The 25,878-nt window shown below is 37.0% G+C and overlaps 2 protein-coding genes across 5 annotated transcripts; one reads left to right on the top strand and one right to left on the bottom strand.

The window, feature by feature from the left end:
- Nucleotides 1–2,149: 2,149 nt before the first annotated feature.
- Nucleotides 2,150–12,863, bottom strand: MITD1 (microtubule interacting and trafficking domain containing 1). 3 transcript variants are annotated; one of them, XM_015065134.3, is made up of 7 exons: nt 12,636–12,863; nt 6,437–6,538; nt 4,436–4,572; nt 4,269–4,355; nt 3,448–3,563; nt 2,494–2,554; nt 2,150–2,381 (listed from the first exon to the last, which is right to left on the bottom strand). In XM_015065134.3, the coding sequence occupies exons 1-7, from the start codon at nt 12,784–12,786 to the stop codon at nt 2,286–2,288; spliced, it is 750 nt and encodes a 249-aa protein (XP_014920620.1). In that variant the 5' UTR covers nt 12,787–12,863; the 3' UTR covers nt 2,150–2,285. The 3 variants fall into 3 exon arrangements, with proteins under 3 accessions (XP_014920620.1, XP_026928449.1, XP_053056451.1); XM_027072648.2 differs by lacking the exon at nt 12,636–12,863 and adding an exon at nt 12,457–12,607; XM_053200476.1 differs by lacking the exon at nt 6,437–6,538.
- A 70-nt stretch (nt 12,864–12,933) lies between these two features.
- MRPL30 (mitochondrial ribosomal protein L30) lies at nt 12,934–23,623 on the top strand. 2 transcript variants are annotated; one of them, XM_015065135.3, is made up of 6 exons: nt 12,934–13,023; nt 17,183–17,261; nt 18,916–18,996; nt 22,876–23,022; nt 23,253–23,326; nt 23,405–23,623. In XM_015065135.3, the coding sequence occupies exons 1-6, from the start codon at nt 12,953–12,955 to the stop codon at nt 23,535–23,537; spliced, it is 585 nt and encodes a 194-aa protein (XP_014920621.1). In that variant the 5' UTR covers nt 12,934–12,952; the 3' UTR covers nt 23,538–23,623. The 2 variants fall into 2 exon arrangements, with proteins under 2 accessions (XP_014920621.1, XP_053056452.1); XM_053200477.1 differs by lacking the exon at nt 12,934–13,023 and adding an exon at nt 15,186–16,035 and having other exon boundaries at nt 17,184–17,261.
- Nucleotides 23,624–25,878: the final 2,255 nt, after the last annotated feature.

The following is a 25,878-nucleotide window of genomic DNA, read 5'->3' as shown; positions in this document are numbered from 1 at the left end:
AATAATTTTTTTTAATTAATTGGCTCTTTAACACAATAACCTCCATGTGGGGTAGATATCTAATGTTTTTTCCAAACATTTATTGAATAGTCTACTCTTTCCCCCACTAATATGAACAACACCTTTATTGTATGTTGAGGGCTCTTACACACATTCACTTCCTCTCCCAGATGTTTCCAGACTCCTTATTCTTTGCTACTGTTTTGTCCATTCTTATGTTCATACAGTTAAAAATATATATGTTGTAGCTTTATGTCTTTTTGGCTGGTCAAGCAAGTCTCCTAGTGTTAAGTGTCTTTGTCATTTAGTTTATAAATTAACTTAGGGAGAAGTGACATCTTATTAAGCCTTCCCATTTTGAGAATATCATTTGTTTTTCCCTAGTTTTCTTTTATATTCTTCCATATGAAGTTTATAGTTTTCTCATATAGCTCTTGCACATTTCTTGATGTATTTAATAAGTAACTTGCATCTGGTAGACTTCTGATGTCCTAATTGGACCTGGGGATGGATTTCAAATATCTAGTATTATCGATAGCATGTCTGTTAGGTGCTCTCCCTTAAGTATCAGTATCTCTTAGGCAGGATTCCTATGTAGATTGGATAAAAGTTAATTTCACAGAGTTATAGATTGCTGAGTCTCTATAATGATAAGTTCACATGCTCTAGAAGAAATCAGAGTTGTTATTTAACATGAAAATAAGGAGTTCTAATACATGTTCTCACCTGAATGAAAAGCCACTCTATGTCTACAGGATGGCAAGCTAAGCTACGATACTTTGCAGAAAGTAACTTCTGATTAAGTCCAACACTTGTTCCAAGTGCTGTCCTGAGACCCTGAATTCCAATATAATAAAACTTGGCAAACTGGTTTGAGTCTTTTCAGGTTTAGCATTATCAGCATGTGAACCTGAACACATCAAAGAAAAATATTAGGAACTTCTCTGGAATTCCTTCTTGGTCTTTTGTGCCAAGTCAGTCAGGTGACTGCTGGTTCCCACAGGTAAAACATAAATCTGGTGTCCAAGCCACCCAGGACCACTCTGCCCAATCATATTCCCGTGGCTTCTACCTGGCTTGGGTCCTCCATGCTATTTAATCTTGAATGTAATCTTCTGTCTTCTCCATATGTGATAGTCTGCAATCCCAGCCTATCTCCATGGAACCTAGTCTTTGTCCCCAACCAGTCATCTGGCATCTGGATGGATGAGCTTAACCAGAATAGTTGATTCTAAGACGCAAAGCTTTACAAATGTGCCAGCCAAGGTTAAATGATGCAAAATGCATCTGTATAATTGGGATGATTTGCCTTTATGAAGTTAGGTAATATTGGATAAATCAAGGTTAGTGTACTTCTGCCAAAAACACTTAATTGTAATAAAATTAGTATTTTTTCCTTGGTTATTAGAACTACAAGTCCATCTCTCTCTTTTTTTTTTAATTTTTTTTTTTAATGTTTATTTTTGAGAGAGACAGAGCGTGAATTGGGGAGGGGGAGAGAGAAAGGAGGACACAGAATCTGAAACAGGCTCCAGGCTCTGAGCTGTCAGCACAGAGCCTGATGTGGGGCTTGAACTCGGGAAGGGCAAGACCATGACCTGAGCTGAAGTCAGATGCTAACCGACTGAGCCACCCAAGTGCCCCAAGCCCATCTGTCTTTTAAGAGTACTCTAGGGGCGCCTGGGTGGCTCAGTCGGGTAAGCGTCTGACTTTGGCTCAGGTCATGATCTCACGGTTCGTGAGTTTGAGCCCCGCGTCGGGCTCTGTGCTGACAGCTCAGAGCCTGGAGCCTGTTTCGGATTCTGTGTCTCCCTCTCTCTCTCTCTGACCCTCCCCCATTCATGCTCTGTCTCTCTCTGTCTCTGTCTCAAAAGGAAATAAACGTTAAAAAAAAAAAAAGAGTACTCTAATCCATGATTTTTTCCTCCTGGACTTTTTATATCTTACCCAGGGGCAAGATTAACATTCAATTTATCTTCCTAATAGGTTCTCATTGTTTATTGATTCATTCCCCAATAGTCAAATTAAGAGAAAAGCTGGTAAAATGTTTAAATTAATCATATGACTAGAAATCCTGTAAATCCACTAAATAATATATTTATAAAAAATATTTAGGATTGGTTACATAACTGAACAATGAATCCATAAATTAGTAGAAATGTAAACATTTATTATTGAATACATAATTATAGAAATGATCTGTCCAAAGTAAAAAAAAAAAAAAAAACCCAAAATCAATATTCACTTAAAATATAAATATATAATGCAAATTAAGTTACTGCCCATCATATTTTTTTTGTGTGCTTGTTATGAAAAATGTCCACCGTTGTTTCATGACATGGTCTTAAATCAAAATCACAATATCCAAGGGAAAAACGACTCTAAGAAGAGAAGAAAAGAGCTGTTTTGTTTTTTTTTAATAAAAAAGTCCAAAGCCATTTGTTAAAATGTTACAAAAAGTACAACATACTTACTCATAAGACTATATCTTACCTGTGGTTTCTTAAAATAATCAAGTCCCCTTCCAATCTTAATCATCCATCCATTGTTAAACCTATTGAAATAGTATACAGTATTATATTCCAGACATTTAAGTCAGACAGTTATCAAAGATGTAGTGTAGTAAGTGTCAGCAAAATTTCCCCCTAACAAAGAAAATCATTTTCTCCAGTGGCATGAGTTGAACCAAACTTGGAGTTATTCATGGGCCGTGTCTACAATGAAATAAAATGTCCAAAGAAACCATTAGTTGGTTTGATTAGATGGTAACAAGTTTGTCAAGTAAATTATATCTTATTCTTGAATTTCAGACCTCTGATAAAACTTTCCTGTTCTGCTAAATGTATTCAGGTCAGGCTATGGTGCGTTGCAGGGGTTTCCCTACCTAGAGATGGAGGACATACGCAGGATGAACTCTGGACCCCGACCTCTGCTTCAACCACAGCAGCTGCATTTTCAGCTGTTTTGCATTTAGGTTGTGCTTAAGTTTTCATTAAAACTAAAGGTGCACTCACTATAAACATATGAAAGCTACTGTGCGAAACAGAGGAACATATTACTAAAATACCTGCATATACTGTCTCCTTGTAGACACTGCTGCGTACTGTCATGCCTATGAGATTATTTCATAAAATATAAGTGAATACTAAAATAATCAGAATATTAAATATTACCACCAGAAAATTATCCTAATACCCCAACACTATATGTATGCTTGAATAGAAAAGTACTTCCTCTTCTCACGTGAAACAGAACATGTAAACTATTCCATTAAGAGATATGAAACTCAGATATAATAAGCCAGATTTTTTCCTAAAAAGTGAAAAGATACTAAAATTGTGCTTTATTTAAAATTTTAATAAACTGAATATTTATATGCAATTATATTGCATTAAAATAAGTAAGTATATTCAACTGCATAAAAATTAAAATACTGCTATAACTAACCTAATTTCTCGGTCATGTACTGAAGAAGAATATTCTAATTCCAACAGCACTCCATGATTCTTGAGTGACTCTTTTATTTCTTGCAGGCCACTACTTTGCTGCTCTTTCCCACTACCCTGTTAATAGGAAAAATATGATATGATTTTCTGTTCAGTTATTACTATTTTAAATTATCATTAAGCTACACAATGTGTATCAGATAAAATGGGAAAGATTCTATACTAGTTTCAATGTCTATTATCTCAAAGAAGCAATAAAAGTATGAAGCAGTTTAATGGCAGTTGTTTTTATCAAAATAATTGTTTTTTTCTAATGTACACATAACACAATTCTATCCTATCTCCTAAAATGTGTTTTTGTAATGTTATTTAGTTATTAAGATGGGGTGCTTTCTTCAAGTTAATCTTAAAATTCTGGTTTATTTAGAAGCATTCCTATTTAAATCAAAATCAAGATAGAGATGCTCACTATCATGCTATGATCCACCAGAAAGCCAATACAGTAAATCAAGAAAAAGATATAATCATTGGTAAAGAGACAAAATTGTCAATAGTGCAGACAGTGTGATCATCTCCTAGAACATCCAAGAAACTAAACTGACAAACTATTTGAATTATAGTTTAGCAAAGTAGCCAAATGCAAGATACAACAAAATCAGAAAAGTCAATAGCATTTTTCTGAAGGTATTTTAGGCCTATTGTTGTACAATTCCCAAAGAAATAGCTCTAGCTGAAGCACTGTGTCCACATTTCCTTGCTCAAACTACATCTCCTAGCTAAACAAAATTCATGAAGAAAGAGTAAATGCTTCCAGATACCTACTTCATCCAGAGAGGTGAGAAGATGAATGGTTTTTACTTTGCATGGTCTCTTAATAAGCATCTCACAAAATCGAAGAAAGTTATACAGCTGAAAGACATCATGACGGGTTATTACTAACTCATACATTTTAAGTAACATTTCATCATATTTTTCTGCATTTCACCTACCTGATGAATCTGTCTAATATAAGGATCTTGTATCCAAACTTCTGTGACTGTTTCATTAAGATATTCTTGAAAAAGTGACTCGTAACTGAAACCTGTTGCATTCTCTTCTATTTTAATCTGCCGATGATATTTTCCATCTAAAAAACACAAGTTTCAATAATAAAACCAGTGACAATTTATTTTCTTTTTATACTATTTACATATAGTGATTAATCAGGATCAGATACAAGTTAATTTTTTTAACTCCTCCACTCAGCAAACATTTCTGAATGCCTCCTACATATATACGAGGCACAATGCAAGATGCTATATGTACAGAAATAAATAAGGCAAAGAATTCCATAAGTGAGTTCTGCCTTCATGGAGGTCAAATGGGAAAGTCCAGAGATTTCTTGGAAGAGGTTCTTGAGCTGAATCCTATAGACCAGGCAGTTTATTCAAGAGAAGTCTATATGTATAATGACAGCTGATAATTCTGTCACCATGAGTAGAACCATAAGCTATATAACTCAGTGGCTATGTGGTCCTTCTCTTCAGATATAAGTCTTTCTGTGTCCTGCAATTTAACGGCTAAAGTATTAAACATATAAATACATGGAATTTAGAAGGCCTTCTTAGAACTTATAAAGTATTTAAATTTTTTTTGATGTTTTTATTTATTTTTGAGACAGAGAGAAACCAGGAGCTGGAGAGGGGAAGACAAGGAGACAGGAACCAAAGCCAGCTCCATGCTGACAGCAGAGAGTTGATGTGGGGCTCGAATTCATGAGCTGCGAGATCATGACCTGACCCGAAGTTGGACACACAGACAACCGAGCCACCCAGGTGCCCCATAAAGTACTTTAAGTAGTAATTTTAGCACTTCTTAACAACCCAAGACTAGGATTGCACAGGGTCAGTAAAACAGTTCCATAGTTTTTGTTCATTCAAAACGAATGATTATTGAGTAAGTTATCAAAGATCTTTAAGATTTTTTTAAAAACATGACCCCTAATGGTAGTTCCTAATTTATGTGATGGTTGCCAATTTAAAGTTTGTTTAAAAAACAGTAGTTTGGATTTTTTTCCTAGTATTTCCAAAGATATGATGTTACTAGCAACTATGCATCAGTTTTCAAGCCAAGCTACCCACAAAGGTTAACTTAACCCAATGTATTCAAACCACAATGCTGATGGTACTCTATTTCATCAATGTTTTAAAAGGAAATTTCATTGTGAGTTTCAATTTGGGGTGAAGGAAATACAATTTTATTCCCACTCAACAGAGGAGCTCGCTGGGGCGGGGGGTACCCAGGGTAGGGGCTCATATGGAATACTAGGAAGAGGTAGGGGAGGGCCATATAAGGATAGCAAGGAAGAGCAGCTGAGGTCTGGAGGCACTGGTTTTTTGAGGACAGTAGTAACTTTGGCTAAAAAAAAGTAGGATTATGCCAGGCAACGGTGGTAATGACCAATTATAGACATGTTTGTAAACTGGATGCTCATAAGTAGATTAATAGTAAGTAGGGAAGGACAACTAGTGGCATCTCTAGTCATTAGGAATACTTCACTCCTGAAATGTTTTAGTTCACAGCAAAATCCTAAAGAAGTCCCAGGAGTTTCCTTAGCTACTTTAACATTTTGGTCATTTTAGAAAGTGAAACAGAAATAAAATACAGGATTTACATTTCCTATTTCTGCGTAGTATTATTTCAACTCCAGTCCACACATAAGCTTCATAAGGATCTGCAGTGAATTCCTTGAAATGGCATGCAAAGTTCTGCAGTATGTATAGCTTTCATCAGATATTCTCAAGAGGGTGTGTGAAAATCACCTCCCCACCTAAAAGGGTTAAGAATATAGGTTATATATAGGGACATGGAAATGCAGAATAACACTATAGGCTCCCAGGGATAAATGGTCCAGACCACAAAGAGTTACAAAAGGCAGAGCCAGAAACACTGGATGAAATGGGCTTTGTCACACTTACTTATGGACACATTCTATAAAACAGCCTCTTTACCTTCTTTTTCTTGATCCGTGTATTTCTTCACTATTTCTGCTCTATCCATGTAGCTAGAAATTTGTTTTCTGAGATTACATTTCTTTGTAACATCTTTGGTGCCTACAAATTAAAAAAATACACTCTCAAATTTCCAAAAAGTTTTTCTATTTAAACAGGCATTATTTCCAGTTTCCCAACTCTTCCACAAATTTCCTGTCCTATTTAGCATGGTTTGCCTCAATCCTCAAATACACAAATGGGCTCAAATTTGGTTTGATCACCAAGACCTCCATTTTTGCACTAAGCATCTGAAACAGCTTTATTTAGGAGTGGGAACTCTGACACTGTGTCTCACTGCTGGGGATACCAAATTTGATGAGGTGATGACAAAGGTGGCTTATTTTCAAACCTGAGTCTGAGAACCATTTCGTCCTAATCAACCTTAAGTCTGAAATCTTAACATAATCAAAACACAGGAAACAATACCTATCTTTCTTCCACAAAACCAGCTTCTCTTCCAGACTTACCCATTATAGTTCATGCTCAGTCTTTTTCCCAGTCACCCAAAAAATATAAGGTATTTTTTGAATACATATTATCAATAAAACCTTACCCCAAGTCCCTCGCCCCTAAATCATTTCTGGTTCCCTCATTCCTTCTTTTTGCTATTACTTATATTTTCCATAATAATTTCATTTTTAAACTCCCACTTTTTAACAACATTTTACTTTGAATTAGTTTTATATTTATGGAAAAGCTGCAATAATGGCACACAGTATCCTTTCACCCAAACTCCCCTAATGTTAACATATCATGTGAATATGCTACAATTATCAAGGTTAGGAAATTAACATTGATACAACATTACTAACTCATCCACAAACCTTATTTGTATTCCACCAATGTTCCCACTAGAGAAAGAGAAAGTTCATTTTCTGGTCCACAATCCTGCACAGCATTTAATTGTCATGTTTCCTTAGTCTCCTCCAATCTGAAATCGGTCCTTAGCCTCTCTACCTTTTATGATTTTGACATTTGGGGAAACAGTGCAGTGGTCAGTTATTTTGTAGGATGTCTCTCATTTGGGGCTGTTGGTGTTTTCTCATGATTAGATTGAGGTTATGCATTTTGGGGAAGAAAATCATGAAAGCATGCCCTTCTCGGTACATGATGTCAATATATGTCATTACTGGTGAGTTCAAAGATCACTCCACTGTAAAATCACTATTTTGTCCTTCATAATTAATAAGTATCTTGTGGGAAGATATCCTGTTTCTCATCACTCTTTCACCCCCTAATTTTAGCATCCATTGATAGTCCTTGCCTACAACAGTTATCACTGCAGTGTCTGTCAAACAGGGATTCTCTATTTCCATCATTCCTAATTAATTTATAAACTGGAATGCTACTATAAGGAAGAGCTGTCCATTCTCCCCCATCTATTTATTTATTGAGTGATCAATTTGTATCAGTATCGACTCATGCATATTTATTTTATTTTATGGGTTGTAATCCAATACTATTGTTTTTTTAAGTTTTTATTTAAATTCCAGTTAGTTTACAGTATAATATTAGTTTCAGGTGTATGATATAGTAATTCAGCACTTCCATACATCACCCAATGGCCATCACAAGTGCACTCCTTAATCTCTATCCCCTATTCTCCCATCCCCCTACCCATCTCCCCCTGGTAACCATCAGTTTGTTCTCTATAGTTAAGAGTCTGTTTGTTTCTTGGTTTGCCTCTCTCTCGTCTTCCCTTTGCTCATTTGTTTTGTTTCTTAAATTCCACATATAAGTGAAATCATATGGTATTTGGCTTTCTCTGTCTTATTTCACTTAGCGTAATACTCTCTAGTTCCATCTATGTTGCTGCAAATGCAATATTATTATCTTGCCCTAACTTTATCAGCTTTGGCTTTGAGAGCTCCTGCATGTTGGCTGACCCCTGTACTTTCAACATGACCCATTATATTTTGAGCACTTCCTTGCTTTCTGGTGCAAAATGTTCTAAACTCATCTTGTATTTTCCCTGCCCCAGCCCTGGAATCAACCATTTTTCCAAAGCCCTAAGTTCCTTTTATTGGAGAATGGTATGAAGAAATCCAATTCTGGGTGCTGAGTATACTTGCTGCCACTAGGGGAGTCCTGTCACTACTTCCAGATCCTTTCAATTTGTGGCTAGAAAGTAAATATATATAGGGTTACTAACACACACATATATCTGCCTTTATTTCCGTGTCTACACATCTGTATATATATTAAAAACCATAAGTTCATGATGATAACTTGGATCCCACAGGGTTCATACTAGCCTTATCTCCTTATGTGTAACTTCTTTTATTATCCACAGTATATATACTGGCTTATTCAAGACTCATATAAAGTAGTTTCTACCTCTGGGAGAAAAACATTTACCAAGTAAAACACAATGTTTGTATATAATTCATTTTGTCTTTAACCTTACAGAATATGGTCAAAATACTATTTCCAGAGATAATTGAGTTACCTATTTTCTTGTCCACCTGCTTCTGTATCACAGTTGAATAATTCAGAGCAGCATTATTCCTTCCTCATCTTGCTACCCCATTCCCATTCCTTCCTTCTTTGTACCTCTTTTCCACCACCCCACAAACCTCATTAGTTTCTGTTTTTATCCTTCCTTTGTTTCGAACAAATGAGGAGACACATGAATATCTTCCTTTTTACATGAAGGATAGCATACCATAGATCTCTTTGTCCTTTGTAGTTTTCACCTAACAGTGTATCCTGGAAATCACTCCATATCGCTTCCACAGATCCTCATTGTTTTTTACAGCAGTATAGCACTCCATTGTGTGGATGTACCACACTTTATTCAACCTCTCTTCTTCCCAGGGTATTCAGGTTGTTTCCAACATTTTATTGATATCAATATGGGGCGCCTGGATGGCTCAGTCGGTTCAGCGTCCGACTTCGGCTCAGGTCATGATCTCGCGGTCCGTGAGTTCAAGCCCTGCGTGGGGCTCTGTGCTGACAGCTCAGAGCCTGGAGCCTGTTTCAGATTCTGTGTCTCCTCTTTCTTTCTCCTTCCCCGCTCATGCTCTGTCTCTCTCTTCTCAAAAATAAATAAATGTTAAAAAAAAATTATTGATATCAATATAATTACTGAATTCTTTTCTTTTCAAGTCCTTCTACTTGAAAATTAGTATCAAGATCCCTACTTTCTCATGCCTATACTTCAGTAGCTTAAGAAAATCCTAATCTATCCATTTATAATCTATAAATCTCTTGTGAGGAATCCTGTTTTTGCTCCTAAGGTGATATGAGAACTCATATTCTTCTACTAGGTTTATATATATTTCTTTAAACTCAAAAACCTTGAACTGGTCTTTTTATCAGGATTAAGCATTTTATGGTCTCTGTTACAAAGAGGCAGTGTGAACAGTGGTTAACAGCAAAGCATCTGGAGTCACATGGTTTTAGTTCAAAACTTGCTCTGCCACTTTTGCTGTGTGACCATGGCCAGTTATTCAACCTGTCTGTATCCTCAACTGTAACACGCAAAGAGAAATTGTTCCTTAGGGAGATGATTAATGATCAAAGAGACTGGCTTGTAGGAAATAATAAATTTTGTTAATATCATTATCACCTACATAATTTTTTTCATTCACCATACTCTGGGCTTCCTTTAGAACCAGACTATAATATCTCTTTTCTTAAATTCCACTATTACTTTGCGACTGCCTATAAATATACTCTATTTTCTCTGTCCTCTGTAAATAAAGTAGTCCTTTCTTAACGATCACCCTCGATCAGCTGGCAGAATTTAACAATGTAGACCCATTCCTCAAACATCACATCTCAGTTTCCTAGGCTTACTTACAGCAGGTTGGATTCCACTGAACCTCACTCCCACATCTAGTCATGTCCTAATGCCAATTATTCAATATCCAGACTGTCTCCTCCTTTCTTAATATTGGTGTCACCCCTCTGGTTCCTTCAGGCCCTTCTCACCTCTCATCTTGATTCCTGCAGAAGCTCCTCGATTGGTCTGCTTTACTTCAGTCTCTTCAGGTTAGTATCTCCCCCACACTCTTGCCATATTCACTCATTTATTCAAGAATTATTTACTGAGAACTTACCACATGCCAGACATTGTTCTAAGCACTGGGGCTACAGCAGTTAATAAAACAGACATGATTATCCCCTATCATTCAAGTGGGAGGAAAGACAACAATAAAAGGAAGTTGGTAAAATATGTATGTTAGATTGTGATAAGTGCTATTAAATAAAATAAAACAAGGAAGAAAACAAGGGAGTCCTGGGATGGGGTTGTAACTTTACACAGGACGTCAGGAAAGGCCTCACAGTGAAGGTACTATTTATATAAAAAACTGAAAGAGAAGAGGGAGTATGCTATGCAGATATTTGGGAGGAGACCATATTCCTAATAGAGACAAGCCCTGACATGCAACTCTAATTACATCACTCCTTTATAAAAACTTTAAATGGTTTCTCCTTGTCTATGGAAGGAGTTAAAATCTCCTGGCAGTGAAGGTCATCCACACCACACCTCAATCTACTTTACTTCTCACTCTTCTTCTAGAGACACACAATGAACCAAAGTGAACCACTTATTTGGTAAAAATAGCACAAACAGAATTTAAACACTCTGCGGAATTTCATTTCTGAAATTCTACTTATTCCTCAAAAGCCACCTCCACCTTTCCTCCCCCAAATGACCTTTAACTATTTAAATCCTCATTGTCCATCTCTCTCTCCTGGCACTTATTTCCTGTACTAGAGTTATTTGCATTTGTATCTTAACCTGTAAGATCAGGTCACTGTCTCTATATAACCTCTGTAGAATCAGTAGAGCACACAGGAGCAAAACTATAGTTCTCCTGATTCAGATTCCCAGAATGCCAGAACTTGAGTAGTGCTTGACCTGACAACCCTAGAGCACTGGAACTTAAGCAATGATCCACCTGACCAACACTGTACACCCTCTCTTTTTTTGGCAGTCAGTATACCAGAGTCTTTAAAGCCTTGGGCTCCCAATTTTGACTAACTGTAGTGGAACTGAAAAGTTTAATTTTATGCTGTACAATGAGGATAACATCAGCTCCTACTTCTCGGGGCAATTGTAAAGATGAAACAAGATCATGATGTTCATGTGCTCTGACAGTGCCTAGCACTCAGCACTCATAAATGATAATTACTTTCCTCCATCATCATCATCTCCTTCTTCTTCTCCATCATCATCATCTTCATCTTCATCATCATCTGGGCCTTCCCAAAGTAGTTTTACTACTAAAGCCCCCAACCCTGAAAAGCGCCCTCTGCTGTCCAAAAGCTTCTGTAATACTTAGGCTAAAAGGCACACAGGGGAGATCTTCGGCCAGACTGGGAGCTACAGGGCGTGGGGACCAGGGGCCAGACTTAACTTAAATCAGTTTAATACATAATCACTGAGTGTCTACTATGTGCCAGAGATTGTACCGGTTGTTAATGGTTATTTGGGTACTTCTCAACATTGAATAACTATATTAACAGATCAAGTTTCGCTGTGCCCACCCACAATCCTATGTATTTCTCACAACGAATTTCAGTACACCCGTTATTTAAGGTGTACTTAAAGGTACTTAAGGTATTCTACCGCTATGTGATTTTATTTTTGTTTACTTCTAACGAAAATATCTAAACATAAAAGCAAAGATAATAGTGTAACGAACACCCTTATTACCGATCACATAGATTTAAGAATTGCTAGAATTCTGCCACATTTGCTCCGGGTTCCCCCCCCCCCTTAAAATTAAATTCAGACATTATGACAAATTCTTCCCAAGACACTTCGGTCTGCATTTCTAAAAATCAAGGACAGTTTTAGAAAAAAACATGCTACCTAACAAAGTCAATAATTTGTTACCCAATCCATATTCAAACTTTCCAAAAAGGATCCAAAAATGTATTTTTACATTTCTTTCGAACCTGAGTCCTATCAAGGCTTATATATTTAGATTTGATTCTGTCTCTTCAAAATCTAGAGTACTGACCCTGTCTTTTTTGATGACATCAATCTAAAAGAAAACAGTCCACTTGTCCTGTAGAATATCAACCTTCTGTTTGTGACTGCTTCCTGGTGGTGTACAAGAAGGGTTTTTAACTTTCACTCCCCAGAAACTGCGGATCCAGTTCCTTTCCTCTGGTATCCTCTCCACGGCTCCCTGCTCACCTCTCAGGACCTGCATGAGCAGGTCAATCCCCTCCTGGTAACACACCAGAGCCTGCTGGTACCGGGACTCCGAGTCCAGTTCCATCGCCCGCTTTAGCACCTTGAATGCAGCTGTGCTTTCGGCTTCCTGCTCCTGTCCGGATCTCGCCATAGTTACAGAAACTCCTCTCTGCTTCAAACACAACCAGAGCTGAGCCAGCCGCTGCCGCGCCGGGGACGTGAGGTGGGAGGGGGTATAACGTGACAGACCTGCGCCTGCGCTTTTTATGGCCTTGAAGGGGCGGGACGTGGCCGGAACTAAAGTGCCGGCGTTGACTATGAGTACGCTATATGACGGCCAGGTTTGTGTGTTGCGCTTCGTGGGCACCCGTCTGCTCTGCTTCCCCTCCGGTGAGTAAGGTCAGGCTGAAGAATATTTAGGAATATTGCATTTTTGCCAGGAGTGGGTACCTGGGAACGCCGTGGAGATGTGGATTGATTTTCCTATTGGATTCTGAGTTTGCGGGTCGTAATAACCTAACTGAATTTGCGCCCGTTCACTGTCCCTTGGGATCGCGAAAAGCCAGTGGTCGAGCGGATCCGGTTTCCCAGTTCCGGAGCCGCGCGGCTTGCTAAGCCCGGCTCTGGACCCGCCTAGGCAAGATAGTTTAGTGGGGCAGGGAATTCAGGGTTGTTTTGGCAGTTTTTGTGCTTCTGTTTATAACTAATTTCGGTTTCCCACTGGGGATCCGCGTAACTTGAATTTTTTGTTAATGAGGATAAAAGCTTGCTAATTGCATCTTAGAAGGCAACACCTTCGGGAGTTTGCAGTTAAAATATTTACCATTTTACTAAAAGCTGTAATTTTGCAATCATGTTTTTGATCGCCAACAGGCGCGGATGAAGACTGCTTGTTACTTTTTAGGCGTTAGGAATTAAAAGAGACATTTTTTGCGTTCAGAGATATCGGTTAATTGAAAGGAAAATTCTATGTTGTGCGTTTTCAGTGTTTTCCTTCCTTTTGTCAGTAAGTAGGTGTCTAAAACTGTTCGGATATTAACTGGGGGCAAAAAGTAGAAAATCACCTTGGTAGCCTTCCCCCCATGGGTATGTTTATATTTTACTGATAGCTTTCCAGAGTTTTTCTGTGTATACGTATACAGTCACAGACATTTTCTTAATGGAAAAGGGATCATACTTCTCATGATGCATGTGTTTTCCTATTTTTGCAAGAGAAAAGCTACTGTACAGTAGAAGACAGTATAGTTGCTTCAAGGTCCAAGAGTTGTGTGAATAATTATTAACATTAACCTTTATTTTTTATTAAAACTTACAACTTTTCACTGTCACACCTTCTGAAGTCTGTAAATTAAACTTAATTCAGCAGAAATTGATAACGTACCTACTACACAACAGGTGCTGCTCTTGGTAGATGCTTGGGATACATCTGTGAATAGATAGGGCACACCAAGAAAAAAAAAATTTTTTTTTAATTTATTGTCCTTGCGGAGTTAACATGTTACTGAGTGGAGACAGACAGTAAGCAACAAACCTAACAAACTATGTTAGAAGAGAAGTGCTATGGAAAGAAAATCCAGTGGAGTGAGGAGTGCTAACAATTGTGGGGGGTCAAAATGTTAAACAATGGAATCAGGATAGACCCCACTAAGAAGAGATTTGAGCCAAAAATTGAAGCAATAAGGGAACTAACTATATAAATATCAGGAGCATTCCAGGAGAAAAAACAGTCAGTCCAGAGGAGCTTGTCTGCCTGGCAACTTCTAGGACCTGTAAGGGTGTCAATGTGTGTATCCAGTGAGCAAGGGAGCAGTTGGAGATGAAGTCCTAGAGGTAGGGGTTAAGGACTGGCTATTGCTCTGAGACATTGGAGGTTTTGGTTTTTTAATAAATAAGCTTTTTATTTTAGGATAACTTTAGGTTTACAGAAAAGTTGTGAAAATAGTAAAGTTCCTATATACCCCACATCCTATTTCCCCTTTTATTAACATCTTACATTAGTATGGTACATTTGTTAGAATTGATGAACCAGCATTATTACACTGCTAACTAAAGTCCATATTTCATTCGAATTTTCTTAGTGTTTACCAGATGTCCTTTTACCCCATTTAGTTAGTAGTCATGTCTCCTTAGGCTCCTCTTGACTATGGCAGTTTCTCACTTTCCTTGTTTTTGGTGATTTTGACAGTTTTAAGGCAGTCAGGTATTTGAAGACATACTCCCATCATTTTGAGTTTTTAAGTAGTTCGTTTCTAGTGCTACAAAGTGCTCCAGGTTCATCTTAATATATTCACTGCAGTAGCCCTATGATTAGCCATTTCTCAAAGGAGCCCTGGTTCCTTTTATTAGAGAATGCTAAGATCAGGCGCTGAGTGTGTTCGTTGCTACTGGGATGCCATTCAGCTAACAGAGCTAACCCATGTATATGTACATTCATACCTGTGATTATTTCTGTATCCATCAGTATCTATATTAAGCTAAACATGAGCTCAAACTCTCAACTTGTGTCATTGAATCACATGGATTATTCTAGCTTTCTCCTCTTATATGTTACCTTTCACTTCAACAGTGAGAAACCTGGCTCATTGATTGGAATGTTTGGGGAAGAGGAGTTGACATGATTTGATTTGGGATTTTAATGAAATGGTTGCTGCTATGGAGAAGAGAGCTTATGGAAGTTGGACTGGAAAGTGGAAGGCCCCTTAGGAGGCTTTTGCTGAAATCTAAATGATAAGAGAAAAATAAAAAAATGTGAAGCCAAATGAATTGGGTTAATATATAATGTTTAACTTAGGAGGAAGAAGTATGGTAGAGAAAATAATTTATCGTTACCTATTTGATTGCAGAGCCAGAGGATTAAATAAGCATCTCTTCTAAGGAAGCGTCAATACAAAATATATATAAACAACCAGCCAAGCAATGGCTGACGATTTGCACTAGATACTGATTTGAACTAGAAATTCTTATGCTGTATAGTAATCTTTGAAGTCTGAATGAGAGTTATGAAATTTTGATATACTTCTGAATTCTGAGTTGAGCAGATCATAGTTCTAACCCATTAATTGATTCAAACATTCATAAACAAACACTGGGTGCCTACTGTTCATCAGATACTGTGCTAGATGCTGAGAGTAGAAAATGAACAAGATAAAATTCTGGCTTTCATGGCATTAAGGATTTAGTAGTTGACTCTTCTAAAACTGATGCATAATTAATTTTGAGAGACTGGTTTAGTTGCTGAGAATTTTTCAAAAGTCTTGGCTCTTTTAATGGGACATCTTGCGTTGATTCCCACAACTTCATTGTTTTGTCCACATCACAGGAAAGACTTGACGAGCTTGAGTGAGCCAGAATCTGGTGGATTCACCGAAGTACAGCATTTACCCAATTTTAGTGTGTTAGGGTATTCTTATTACAACTTTGTAATAATTTCATAATAGTAAAAGCTACCATTTGTTGAGGGCTTCCTATGTACTAAAAACTGTTTTAGGTGTTTTTAGAATGATTCATTTGGAAAGTAGGTATTATATTCTGTCCTTTTGAAAAAGAATTGAAACACACAAATTAAGTAACCTATGAAAAATGTACATGTAGTTCATAAACCTTATCTTTCTGCTTTTGTATACATCAGTATAATTGGTTGTAATTATTGCCTGTCTAAATAAACATGACTTTTTTACATCATAGAAGCAATGCATATTCATTAAGAATAGTTTAAAAATACAAGTATTCAAGAAAGAAAGTTATAGTTTACTTCTTAACAGAAAGGTATTATGATTTAGTGAAAATGCACTGGAGTAGGAATTACGAGAATTGGGTTCCAAACTATATGCTCCTTGGATAAGCTGGATGCCCTTTGATTGGATTGGATTGGATTGAAGGTGGATGTCCTTCAATATGAATGAATTTTCATTTTCCACATACATAGGCTAAGGTGGTCAATTCTAGAGGCACCTGGGTGGCCCAGTTAGTGAAGCATCCACCTCTTGATTGCTCAGGTCATGATCCCAGGGTTTTGGGATCCAGCCACGCACTGGGCTCCGTATTGAGCTTTTGTGATTCTCTCTCTCTCTCTCTCCCCAGCTTACTTGCTCACTCTCAAAATACATAAATAAACATTTTTTTCTTTCTTTTTTTTTTTTTAAAGAAGGTTGTGAATTCTCATTCTAGGAGTCTAGATTTCTTCAGTCCCTTCTAGTCCTTTCATTTTGTGATTTTATAACAAAGCATTCTTTATCTGTGCTCTTTGGTGAAGAAATTAAGTAGTAGTGATTTCTTTGCCCATTTTTGTTGAATCAACCTAGTTTCTAACTCATCTGGCAAAAATGGAATGTGATTAATGTATAATTGCTACATATGGTTTTGCTGAATTCTGAATAAAACATTTATTATAACTTCTTACTCTTATTGCATTAAAATAACTAGGATTTTACTGTTAAACTTCAGTCAAGTTCATAATTAACTTCTTTAGGTTTTTAATAATATGTAAGTAGGCACCTGTCCATTTCCAATACATATTTGACCCATGGATCTGTTTTATGCTTGTCATAGCCTTTGAAGAGAACAGTCACCACACTCATGGCAGGGATTTTGCGCTCAATAGTTCAGAAGCCCCCAGGTGGACTCCAAGTAAGTATTTCTTTTCAAGTATCATCTTTCTCTCTTTTTTTATTCCTTAAGAGTGATTTCTCTCTCTTTTGTAATTAACAAAACAAACAGGCAAGTTAAACTGTACAAGTTCCTTTTTTTTATATAGTGTTTTTTAATGTTGAAGAGCCGTTTTATTTATGATTTATGATCTGCTGTTTTATCACTAAAAGTTTAAAAACACAAAAGATCTTTTCCTGGAGAACATGCTGGTAAAAAATGGCCACTGTTGATTCCCCTTAATCTTTTTAAAGTTTTAGGTTTTTCCCTTCAATTATGAAAAGAGTATATTTCCAATCATAGAAAAATATGGAAGAGCAGAAAGAAGAAAAGCCCTCTCCCAGAGATCACTAATGTTTGTATTTTCATGTAATTCCTTCTATTCTTTCTTACAGAAATTGTAGCAGTACAGCCTAACCCATTCATGAGGGCCAGAGTCTAGATACAGACCTGCTGCTGGCCATACATTGGTGCTGGCCAGTACATTGCCTTAACCTTAGATTAATCCTGTGTGATCAGTATTATTTCCTTCTTAAATAGCTGAGGAAATTGACTCTCTGAGAGGATAAGTGTCTCATTTCTCACAAATGGTGAGCACAGAGCCAGGATTAGAAGCCCATGTTTTTCCTTTCTCTCCCTCATTCACTCCTACTTACTGTCTAGTTGTTTGTGGATCTCTGCAGGACAGAGAGGGCATGAAAGGAATGATTATTGCCCATCCAGAGGGGAGTTTCCTGATGGGAAGGATTGGCAGTGAATCCTTTTTCTTTAGCAGACTGAGAGCAACAGGACTGGAAGATTGTAGAAAGGGAATAAGAAATAGAAACCAGGAGTGTTGGCATTGTAGGGACTAGAAATAAAATTGGCACCTCCTTTTCTTTTACATTGTATTGGTGAAGGTAAATTATTGCACATTGTCTAGAGCAGGCGTTGGCAAACTATGGCCTGCAAGTCAAATTCAGTCCACTTATTTTTGTAAATCAAGTTTTATTAGAACATAGCCGTGCCTATTTGTTTACATATTGTTTGTGGCTGCTTTTACCTTACAGTGGCAGAGTTGAGACTTGACAATGGAAACCATACAGCCCTAAAGCTGGAAATATTTCCTGTCTTGTCCTTTATAGAAAAATATTGCCCACCCTGGTCAAGAAGTCTATATTTGACTCATATATGGAATTTAAGAAACAAAACAGATGAACATGGGAGAAAAAAGAAAAAAAGAGAGGCAAACCAGAAAACAGACTCTTAACTATAGGGAACAAACTGAGGGTTACTGGAGGGGATGGGAGCGGGAGGATGGGCTAGATGGGTGATGGGTACTAAGGTGGGCACCTGTCGTGATGAGCACTGGGTGTTGTGGAAGTGGGAATCACTAAATTCTACACCTGAAACTGATATTACACTGAATGTTAACTGGAATTTAAATAAAAACTTGAAAAAAAAGAGAAGTCTATATGTGCTTTTTGCTTTATAATGTTAGTGGTAAGGTGAGATGTATTCATTTAGCTAAGGAGCTGAGATAAAGGTTTGATAATTATAGGTTAAATAAAAACAGACTTTTGTCACCTAAAAATTGGTGAGTATAGATTTCTGCACTAGCCAGAGTTTTTTAAAAAATGTTTTCTGTCATGTTTAGACTGTAACAAAAGGTGTGGAGTCTCTCATTTGTACAGATTGGATTCGTCACAAATTTACCAAGTCAAGAATTCCAGATAAAGTAAGAACAAGGGTTTGGTGGGGTGGGGGTTAGCGTTACTATTTTTTTAAGCATGTTATGTTTTCAAATGGTACCTATTTGTGTAATATTGAAAACTTTTACATTGAATTATTTGTGGATGTCCATGGTAGTATAGAGTTTAAATAACACATGGTAGAATTTATCTAGGTAATGATTCTTTTTTTTTTTTTAATGTGCCACTGGCCTTTGAAGTAGTGGGGTTTTATCATCTTAGTACCTGTTTATTCCCGCTTATGATTTTTGCCTTAATATTTTGTGTTTTCATATCACCATTATCCTCAGGAAAACAGTGGGTCTTCCTCCGGCTCAGACTCTGTCTCTGTGCTTCTTTGTGTTCACTTTATATATTGAGTATTGCAACTTGGGATCTTTGCGTTTTCTTTGCTATACTTATGTGTACATATCATACTTTTGGAAAACACTGGCTAAGCCCCCTATTAACTTCTGTTTTATTTTGTTTAAATGAATAGACTTTATTTCTTACAGCAGTTTTTGGCTTATAGAAAAATTGAACAGAAAGTACAGAGAGTTCCCATATACTCCCTCCCCCAACATATATAGTTACCCTATAATTAACATTTTGTATTGGTACATATTTGTTAGAATTGATGGACCAGAATTGACAGATTATTATTAACTAAAGTCCTTAGATTGGATCGGGGTTTACTATCAGTGTTACACATTCTGTGGCTTTTGACAAATGCACAATGTCCTGGGTCATTAGGGAATCATACAACTAGTTTCATTGCCCTAAAAATCCTCTGTTCTCACCTGTTCATCCCTCCCTCTCATTTCCCAACCCCTGGAAACCACTGATATTTTTCCTGTTTTTATAGTTTTGCCTTTTCCAGAATTCCTTATCGTTGGAATCATGCACATGTAATCTTTCAGACTGTCTTCGTTCACTTAGCAATATGCAGTTAAGGTTTCTTGACATCTTGCCACCAGGATTGCTAGCTTTTTGTTAACTATACTTAGTCAAAAGAATGATAAATTGTGAGTTAGCTAAAACATATCTGGATAGAGTTAAGGAAAAACACGAATTTGAAAGATCAAGTTATTTTCCATTAAAGTGGCTGGGGACTCAGAAATCAAACAAGTTTCTGGAAATAATGAAAGTTGCATTTTTATAACCTGAGTTGTGTGGCTATGCAGTTCATTCTTTTTATTACAAATAATATTTGGTTTTATGGATGTACTGTAGTTTGTTTAGCCATTCATCTCCTGAAGGACATCTTAATTGTTTCCAGTTCTTGACAGTAGTGAATAAAGCTGCTGTAAACATTTGTGTGCAAGTTCTTGTGGGGACATAAGTTTTCAACTCATTTGAGGTAAGTACCTAAGAATGCAGTTATGCAGTTGATGGAATATATGGAAAAGACTACATTTAGTTTTTAAAGTCTGGGTTTTTTTGTGTTTTTTTCCCCCAGTTTTTTGTATTGCAGCAAAATATATATACAGTGTACTGTCTCAACCATTTTTAAGTGTACGTTACAGTGTTATTAAATACATTCATATTGTTGTGCAGTCCTCACACCATCCATCTCCAGAACTCTTCATCTTACAAAACTGGAACTCTGTACCCATTAAATAATAACTCCCCAATCTCTTTTCCCCAGCCCCTGACAACTACCATTCTCCTTTGATTTTTTTTTAAAGATAAAATAGTGTTACCATTGACTATTTTGACACCTTTAATATGCTTGATGTTCTTATATCAGAAACCTCTTTATTTTTCAAGTCATGGTTTTGCTGCTGCTATCCTTTCCACAACTGTATTGTCTTGTATCTTTTCGTGTTTCTTAGTCTATAAAGTTCTAGAATAAAAGGATAGATACAGACGTTAGCATTCCTTTAAAATGTGTAAGGCATTGATTTTGATTGTCAGCTGTAGCAAATATGAAAATTCAAACTTCATGGAAATGATTCTGAGATGTGTATCTCCAGCCCATGCCTATCTTCTGAACTTATTCCTATATTCTCACATGTTCCTAGACCCTGCCTTGTGGATAATGCAGAGGTATTTCAGGTTAAACATACTTAGAATCAAACTCGTCTTACTTTCCCTCCAAACAACCAAATGAAATAGGATGCTCGTCCTGTATTAGTTATATCAGTTAATGCTACCATCCTTTACCTGATTTCCCAAATCAGGGTGGAGATGTGTCCATCTCAACCCCTCCATTTCCTCCATTCACCACAAATGCATCTATTTTACTGTCCAGAGTCCCCAAATGAGTCCCTTTTCTGTTGCAGCTACTGTAGTTCAGGCTCTTAAACCAGGGCTGCAAGTTTCCTGGTACCAGTCTCCCATTCCCACTTCATTTTGTCCTCTTACAAGTATATTCTTTCTGAGTCCCTTAAAATTGTAGTCATATTGCTTCAAGTCTTCAAGAGCTCTGTATCCCTTCTGGAAGTTTCTGAAGGCTCAGCACAGTTGAGCAATTTAACTTCATCCTCTACATTGCTTTCATGTTTTTTTCTACTTGAGCCACACATTTACCCTTGGTTTTCCCAGATATTTTGTGCTCTTTACACTGTTTCTTTAAATCTTTGTTTTTCTTCAGCATGCCTGCCCCATCCTCTGTTTACCACCATACTTCTCACCCTGCATCTCTTCAAAACCGCTAGAAAATACAAATGAGCAAAAAGAGCAAAAAGACACCCTTAATCCCACCACCTGGAGACAGCTTCCATATCCTTTTCTGTTATATGTTTTTAAAGATGTGAATCATCTCATGTAAAATGCTTCTTTAGCTGCTGTCTTCATTTAGCAATATAATGTGAGCCTCTCAGCAGATAAGTTTCTACAATATTATTTTATAATTAAATAATACCCTTTTTGATCAAAGTGCCACCATGTGTGTGTGTCCGTGTGTCCATGTCCTTCCTTGGTCTGATTTCCCAGAGGTGATATGACTCAATCTAATGTCTTTGAGATCTTTATACATATATAAGTGTATGTATATGCACATATGTATATTATATGATTCTTAGAATTAGTCATTATATAGTGTATCCTGTGTACACACTCATGTACTTGGTACAGATGAAACAAATATGAGATCCTACTACACATAGTGGTATGGAATTATTTTTTTCTCAAGAATGTATTATGGCCATCCTTCAATGTTAGTAGCTGCTAAGATAGTTAACCTTATTGGTTTTTATGGCAGCATTGTATCCCATGGGATACATCATAATTTATTCAGTTGTATCATATATTACTGGTTTTATTATTTTGTACTAGTTTTAATTCAGATGTATGCCTTGTAATTCCATTTAGTTATTCTACGAGGAACATGGATGTGGCCTTTAAATTTTTCATTATTATAAATAGTATTACCATGTACCTCTTTATTTAGTGCATTTTATATACTCAGGGAAGTTTTTTGTGTGATAGCTTACTAGAACCTTTTGATTTTTTAGAGAATCAGTATTAATGTCAGCTCTCTTGAGCTGTTTCTGACCCTTTGTAGGCAGTCATTTGTACTAACACATACTCATGTGTTGTCATTGTAAGCTTATCTTTGATGCCCTGCCTGAATGGGGTGGAGGGATGCTACTGTGCCCTGCTTATCTGGTGCTAATACAGTCTCCTGGCATTTGAACTCTTTAATGTCCTTTGGTTACTCCCGCTTTGCTCTTAAAACAAAACAAAACAGTCTTTGCCTGTGTGATTTTTTTTTCAGAGTATGCAATCCTTAGACTTTGTCTGAATAATCAGTTTGAAGATGAGGATTTCAGAAGGATTGGGGATGAGATCGTTATGTAGATTTTGGGGGGTGGTTAAGAAAGGAAAAGGAAATACATAGAAACTGTGTAATTGAAAACTTACCATTTATAATTCTTTCCTAGGTATTTCAGCCTTCACCTGCAGATCATGAAAAATATGGTGGGGATCCACAGCACCCTCATAAACTACATATTGTTACCAGAATAAAGAGTACAAAAAGACGTCCATATTGGGAAAAAGATATAATAAAGATGCTTGGATTAGAAAAAGTAAGCAGCTGTTTAAGTCCTCTTAAGTTAGTTGTTTAAATTTGCTTTAAATTTTATAATTTTTAAACTTTAAGGTACATTTTTATTACTTCACTCATTTAAATGTATTATTTAGTGTAATTTATTTGAAAATTTGATTCAGACAAAATGAGTTTCACCTTAACATTTCACTGTAACATGGGACCATCTGCTTTGAAATGGATCCATAACCCTGTTTCCTTTGTTTATAGGCACATACTCCTCAAGTTCACAAGAATATACCTTCAGTGAATGCAAAACTGAAAGTGGTTAAACATTTGATAAGGTTTGTTGTTTGTTACTTCAGCTATTTAAAAAAATGTATTACCTAGTGTAATTCTAAAAGCATTTTCTTATGTCACAGAATCCAGCCCCTGAAGTTGCCACAAGGACTTCCAGCGGAAGAGGACATGTCTAACACGTGCCTCAAGAGCACTGGGGAATTAGTGGTGCGGTGGCATCTAAACCCTGTAGATCAGGAAGCAGTTAAGTCCTAATGCCAGAGCAGTTTCATATTTAAAAATGTAAATCATTTTTATTTAAAGATAGAAAGTGTTCTCATTAAAATATATTTTAAATTCTAGTCATTTTCACTGGCTAAACATGGTGTGATTTCTTCCTTGTATAGGCTTGGAAGTTTCAGTGCTGGTATTTGATTTAACTCTCTTTTCTGTCTGATAGTTTCACTGCAGAATGGGCTGGAGTGGTATTGTTTAAACATCTGGGTTCAGATGTCACCTTAGCAGTCACCATTGACTTGTTTAAAATATTGTTTTCTCTTTTAATTGAACGCAACAAATTCCTCGAGTGTCCCTTTGAGTGAGCAGTGTGTTACGTGTTGGGGAAATGCACAGCAGACCAGATGAGCAGTCCCTGCCCATCAGGAGTTTAGTCTCTTGCTAGAGAACAGAGATTCGGCCACAGTCATTAAACATTGGGTGTAGCTAGATTGACTGCTTTGTGCTTTAGTGTCTATAAGTATATATGTAGAGTTGGCTGCATTTTATTCTTAAATTTAATACCAAAAATAGTATCTTTTTCTAATTATAAATCTAAATTGGCCCAAATTTTATTGATGTTCTTTGAGTTCCTAAGAAACCTCTGCCAACGGTTGAGGTAATATTTAAAAGATGAGAAAGAAGGGAGAAATCTTTTAGGGAGAATTGTTTTATTTCCTTTTTTTTTTTTTTTTTCCTATTTCAGATACCTGGAGGGGTTGGGAGAAGTAAGAATTGTAGGACAGGTTCAATAGTGGGAAGTTTTGTGGCAGCTAATCAAAGATGATGGTGAAGAATCTCTGAATTCTAGTTGCCTATTTCCCTTTGTCTTTTGTGAGGTTTAGTTTGGGCAACAATAACATTGGCATACTACTCATAATTATGACAGTATTCATATTATGTAGTATTCATCCTGTCATAGGTCTTGATGTTTTAGAGCATTCAGAATTGCTACCTGAAATGAGCCAGATATCATTAATTACTAAGCTTGAATGCAATTACAGTTTCAATTCAACAATTATGAAATATCTAGTATATGTAAGGCCTGGAGGAGACCTTAAAGCCAGAGGACACTTACTTCAGAGAGCTCATTCTAGTTGGAGAGAAACCTGTATGCTACAACAAAATGTGTCCTTGCTGGAGGTGGTTTGAGGATAGCTGTGTTAATAAAAGCTGGTCCCTGCTAATTTATTGCCATCTCTTTCACTATACTAATATTAATGTTTACAGTGGGGAAAAGAACATTGGTTAATTTTTACCCAAAGATTCTAATGAAGTTTAGGTAAGTAATTTTAACCTCAACAGTCCATGACTAGAAAAAAGGACCTAAATGTTGTTGAATATTTGTAAATAAAATTGTCTATAAGGAGAAAAGTATAAGGCGCACATGGCTATAAGCTAGTGCATTAGTTTTCTACTGCTGTGTAACTATTTACCACAAACCCAGTTGCTTAAAGCAACACACACTTAATCATCCCACTGTTTCTGTGGGTCAGAAGTCTGGGCTTAGCTGGGCTTAGTCACTTACGGTCTCACAAGGCTGAGTTCTCCTCAGCCTTGACTGGGAAAGGATCTGCTTCCAAGCTCTCTCATTTCATTTGCTTGTGATTGTAGGATTCATGGCAAGTTGTTTCTTCAAAGGCAGTCAGTGTTGAAGAGAGAAACTAGCAAGATGTGTGCTAATGAGGGAGCACAAGGCAAGCTGACAGACCACAAACACCCCCCACAACCCAACCAGGTGGGATATGTGTGATACTCCTCAGGCACTCCTGGCTGCCCAAGAACAAAGGAAAGTGGAAAACAAAAGGTTAACTGATAGAGATCATAGTCCTTCAGGACCTAGGTCTCCACTAGCCCTCCACAGTGGGAAACAAAGGCAGAAGGAAATGGCAGATAGAACTCCATTCCCTTGTAACATGCAGCCCATTGACAAATACTTGAGGCTGGCAGAGTAAAATGTTTTTTTAGGAACACCCTTCTGTCTTAATGTTTTGCTAGAAGGAAAAACAGCCTTAGCTTGACAGTAGCTAGGCCTCCAGTGTCCTGTGAGTCTTTAGCATATGAAAATCTCCCTGGAAACTTCCCCTGGACTTTACCTCCTCCAACCCCATAGTATATAATCAGTCTTTTCTCATTGTCCAGGGCAGGGTGCTTAAATAAAATCACCTTTTTGCACCAAAGATGTCTTTAAGAATTCTTTCTTGGCCATGGACTCCGGACCCTGTGAACCCCACTAACACCTCCAAAAACCTCATCATGTGCTATACTCTTAGGTAATCATGCAAATGCAGTCATGTACATTCCATCACCTTTGTTGCATTCCATTGGTTAGAAGCAAGTC

Source organism: Acinonyx jubatus, chromosome A3 (genome assembly GCF_027475565.1).
Source record: "Acinonyx jubatus isolate Ajub_Pintada_27869175 chromosome A3, VMU_Ajub_asm_v1.0, whole genome shotgun sequence".
Taxonomy (NCBI): Eukaryota; Metazoa; Chordata; class Mammalia; order Carnivora; family Felidae; genus Acinonyx; species Acinonyx jubatus.
Note: the sequence above shows the minus strand (reverse complement) of the source record. Positions and strands in the feature narration are given on the sequence as shown.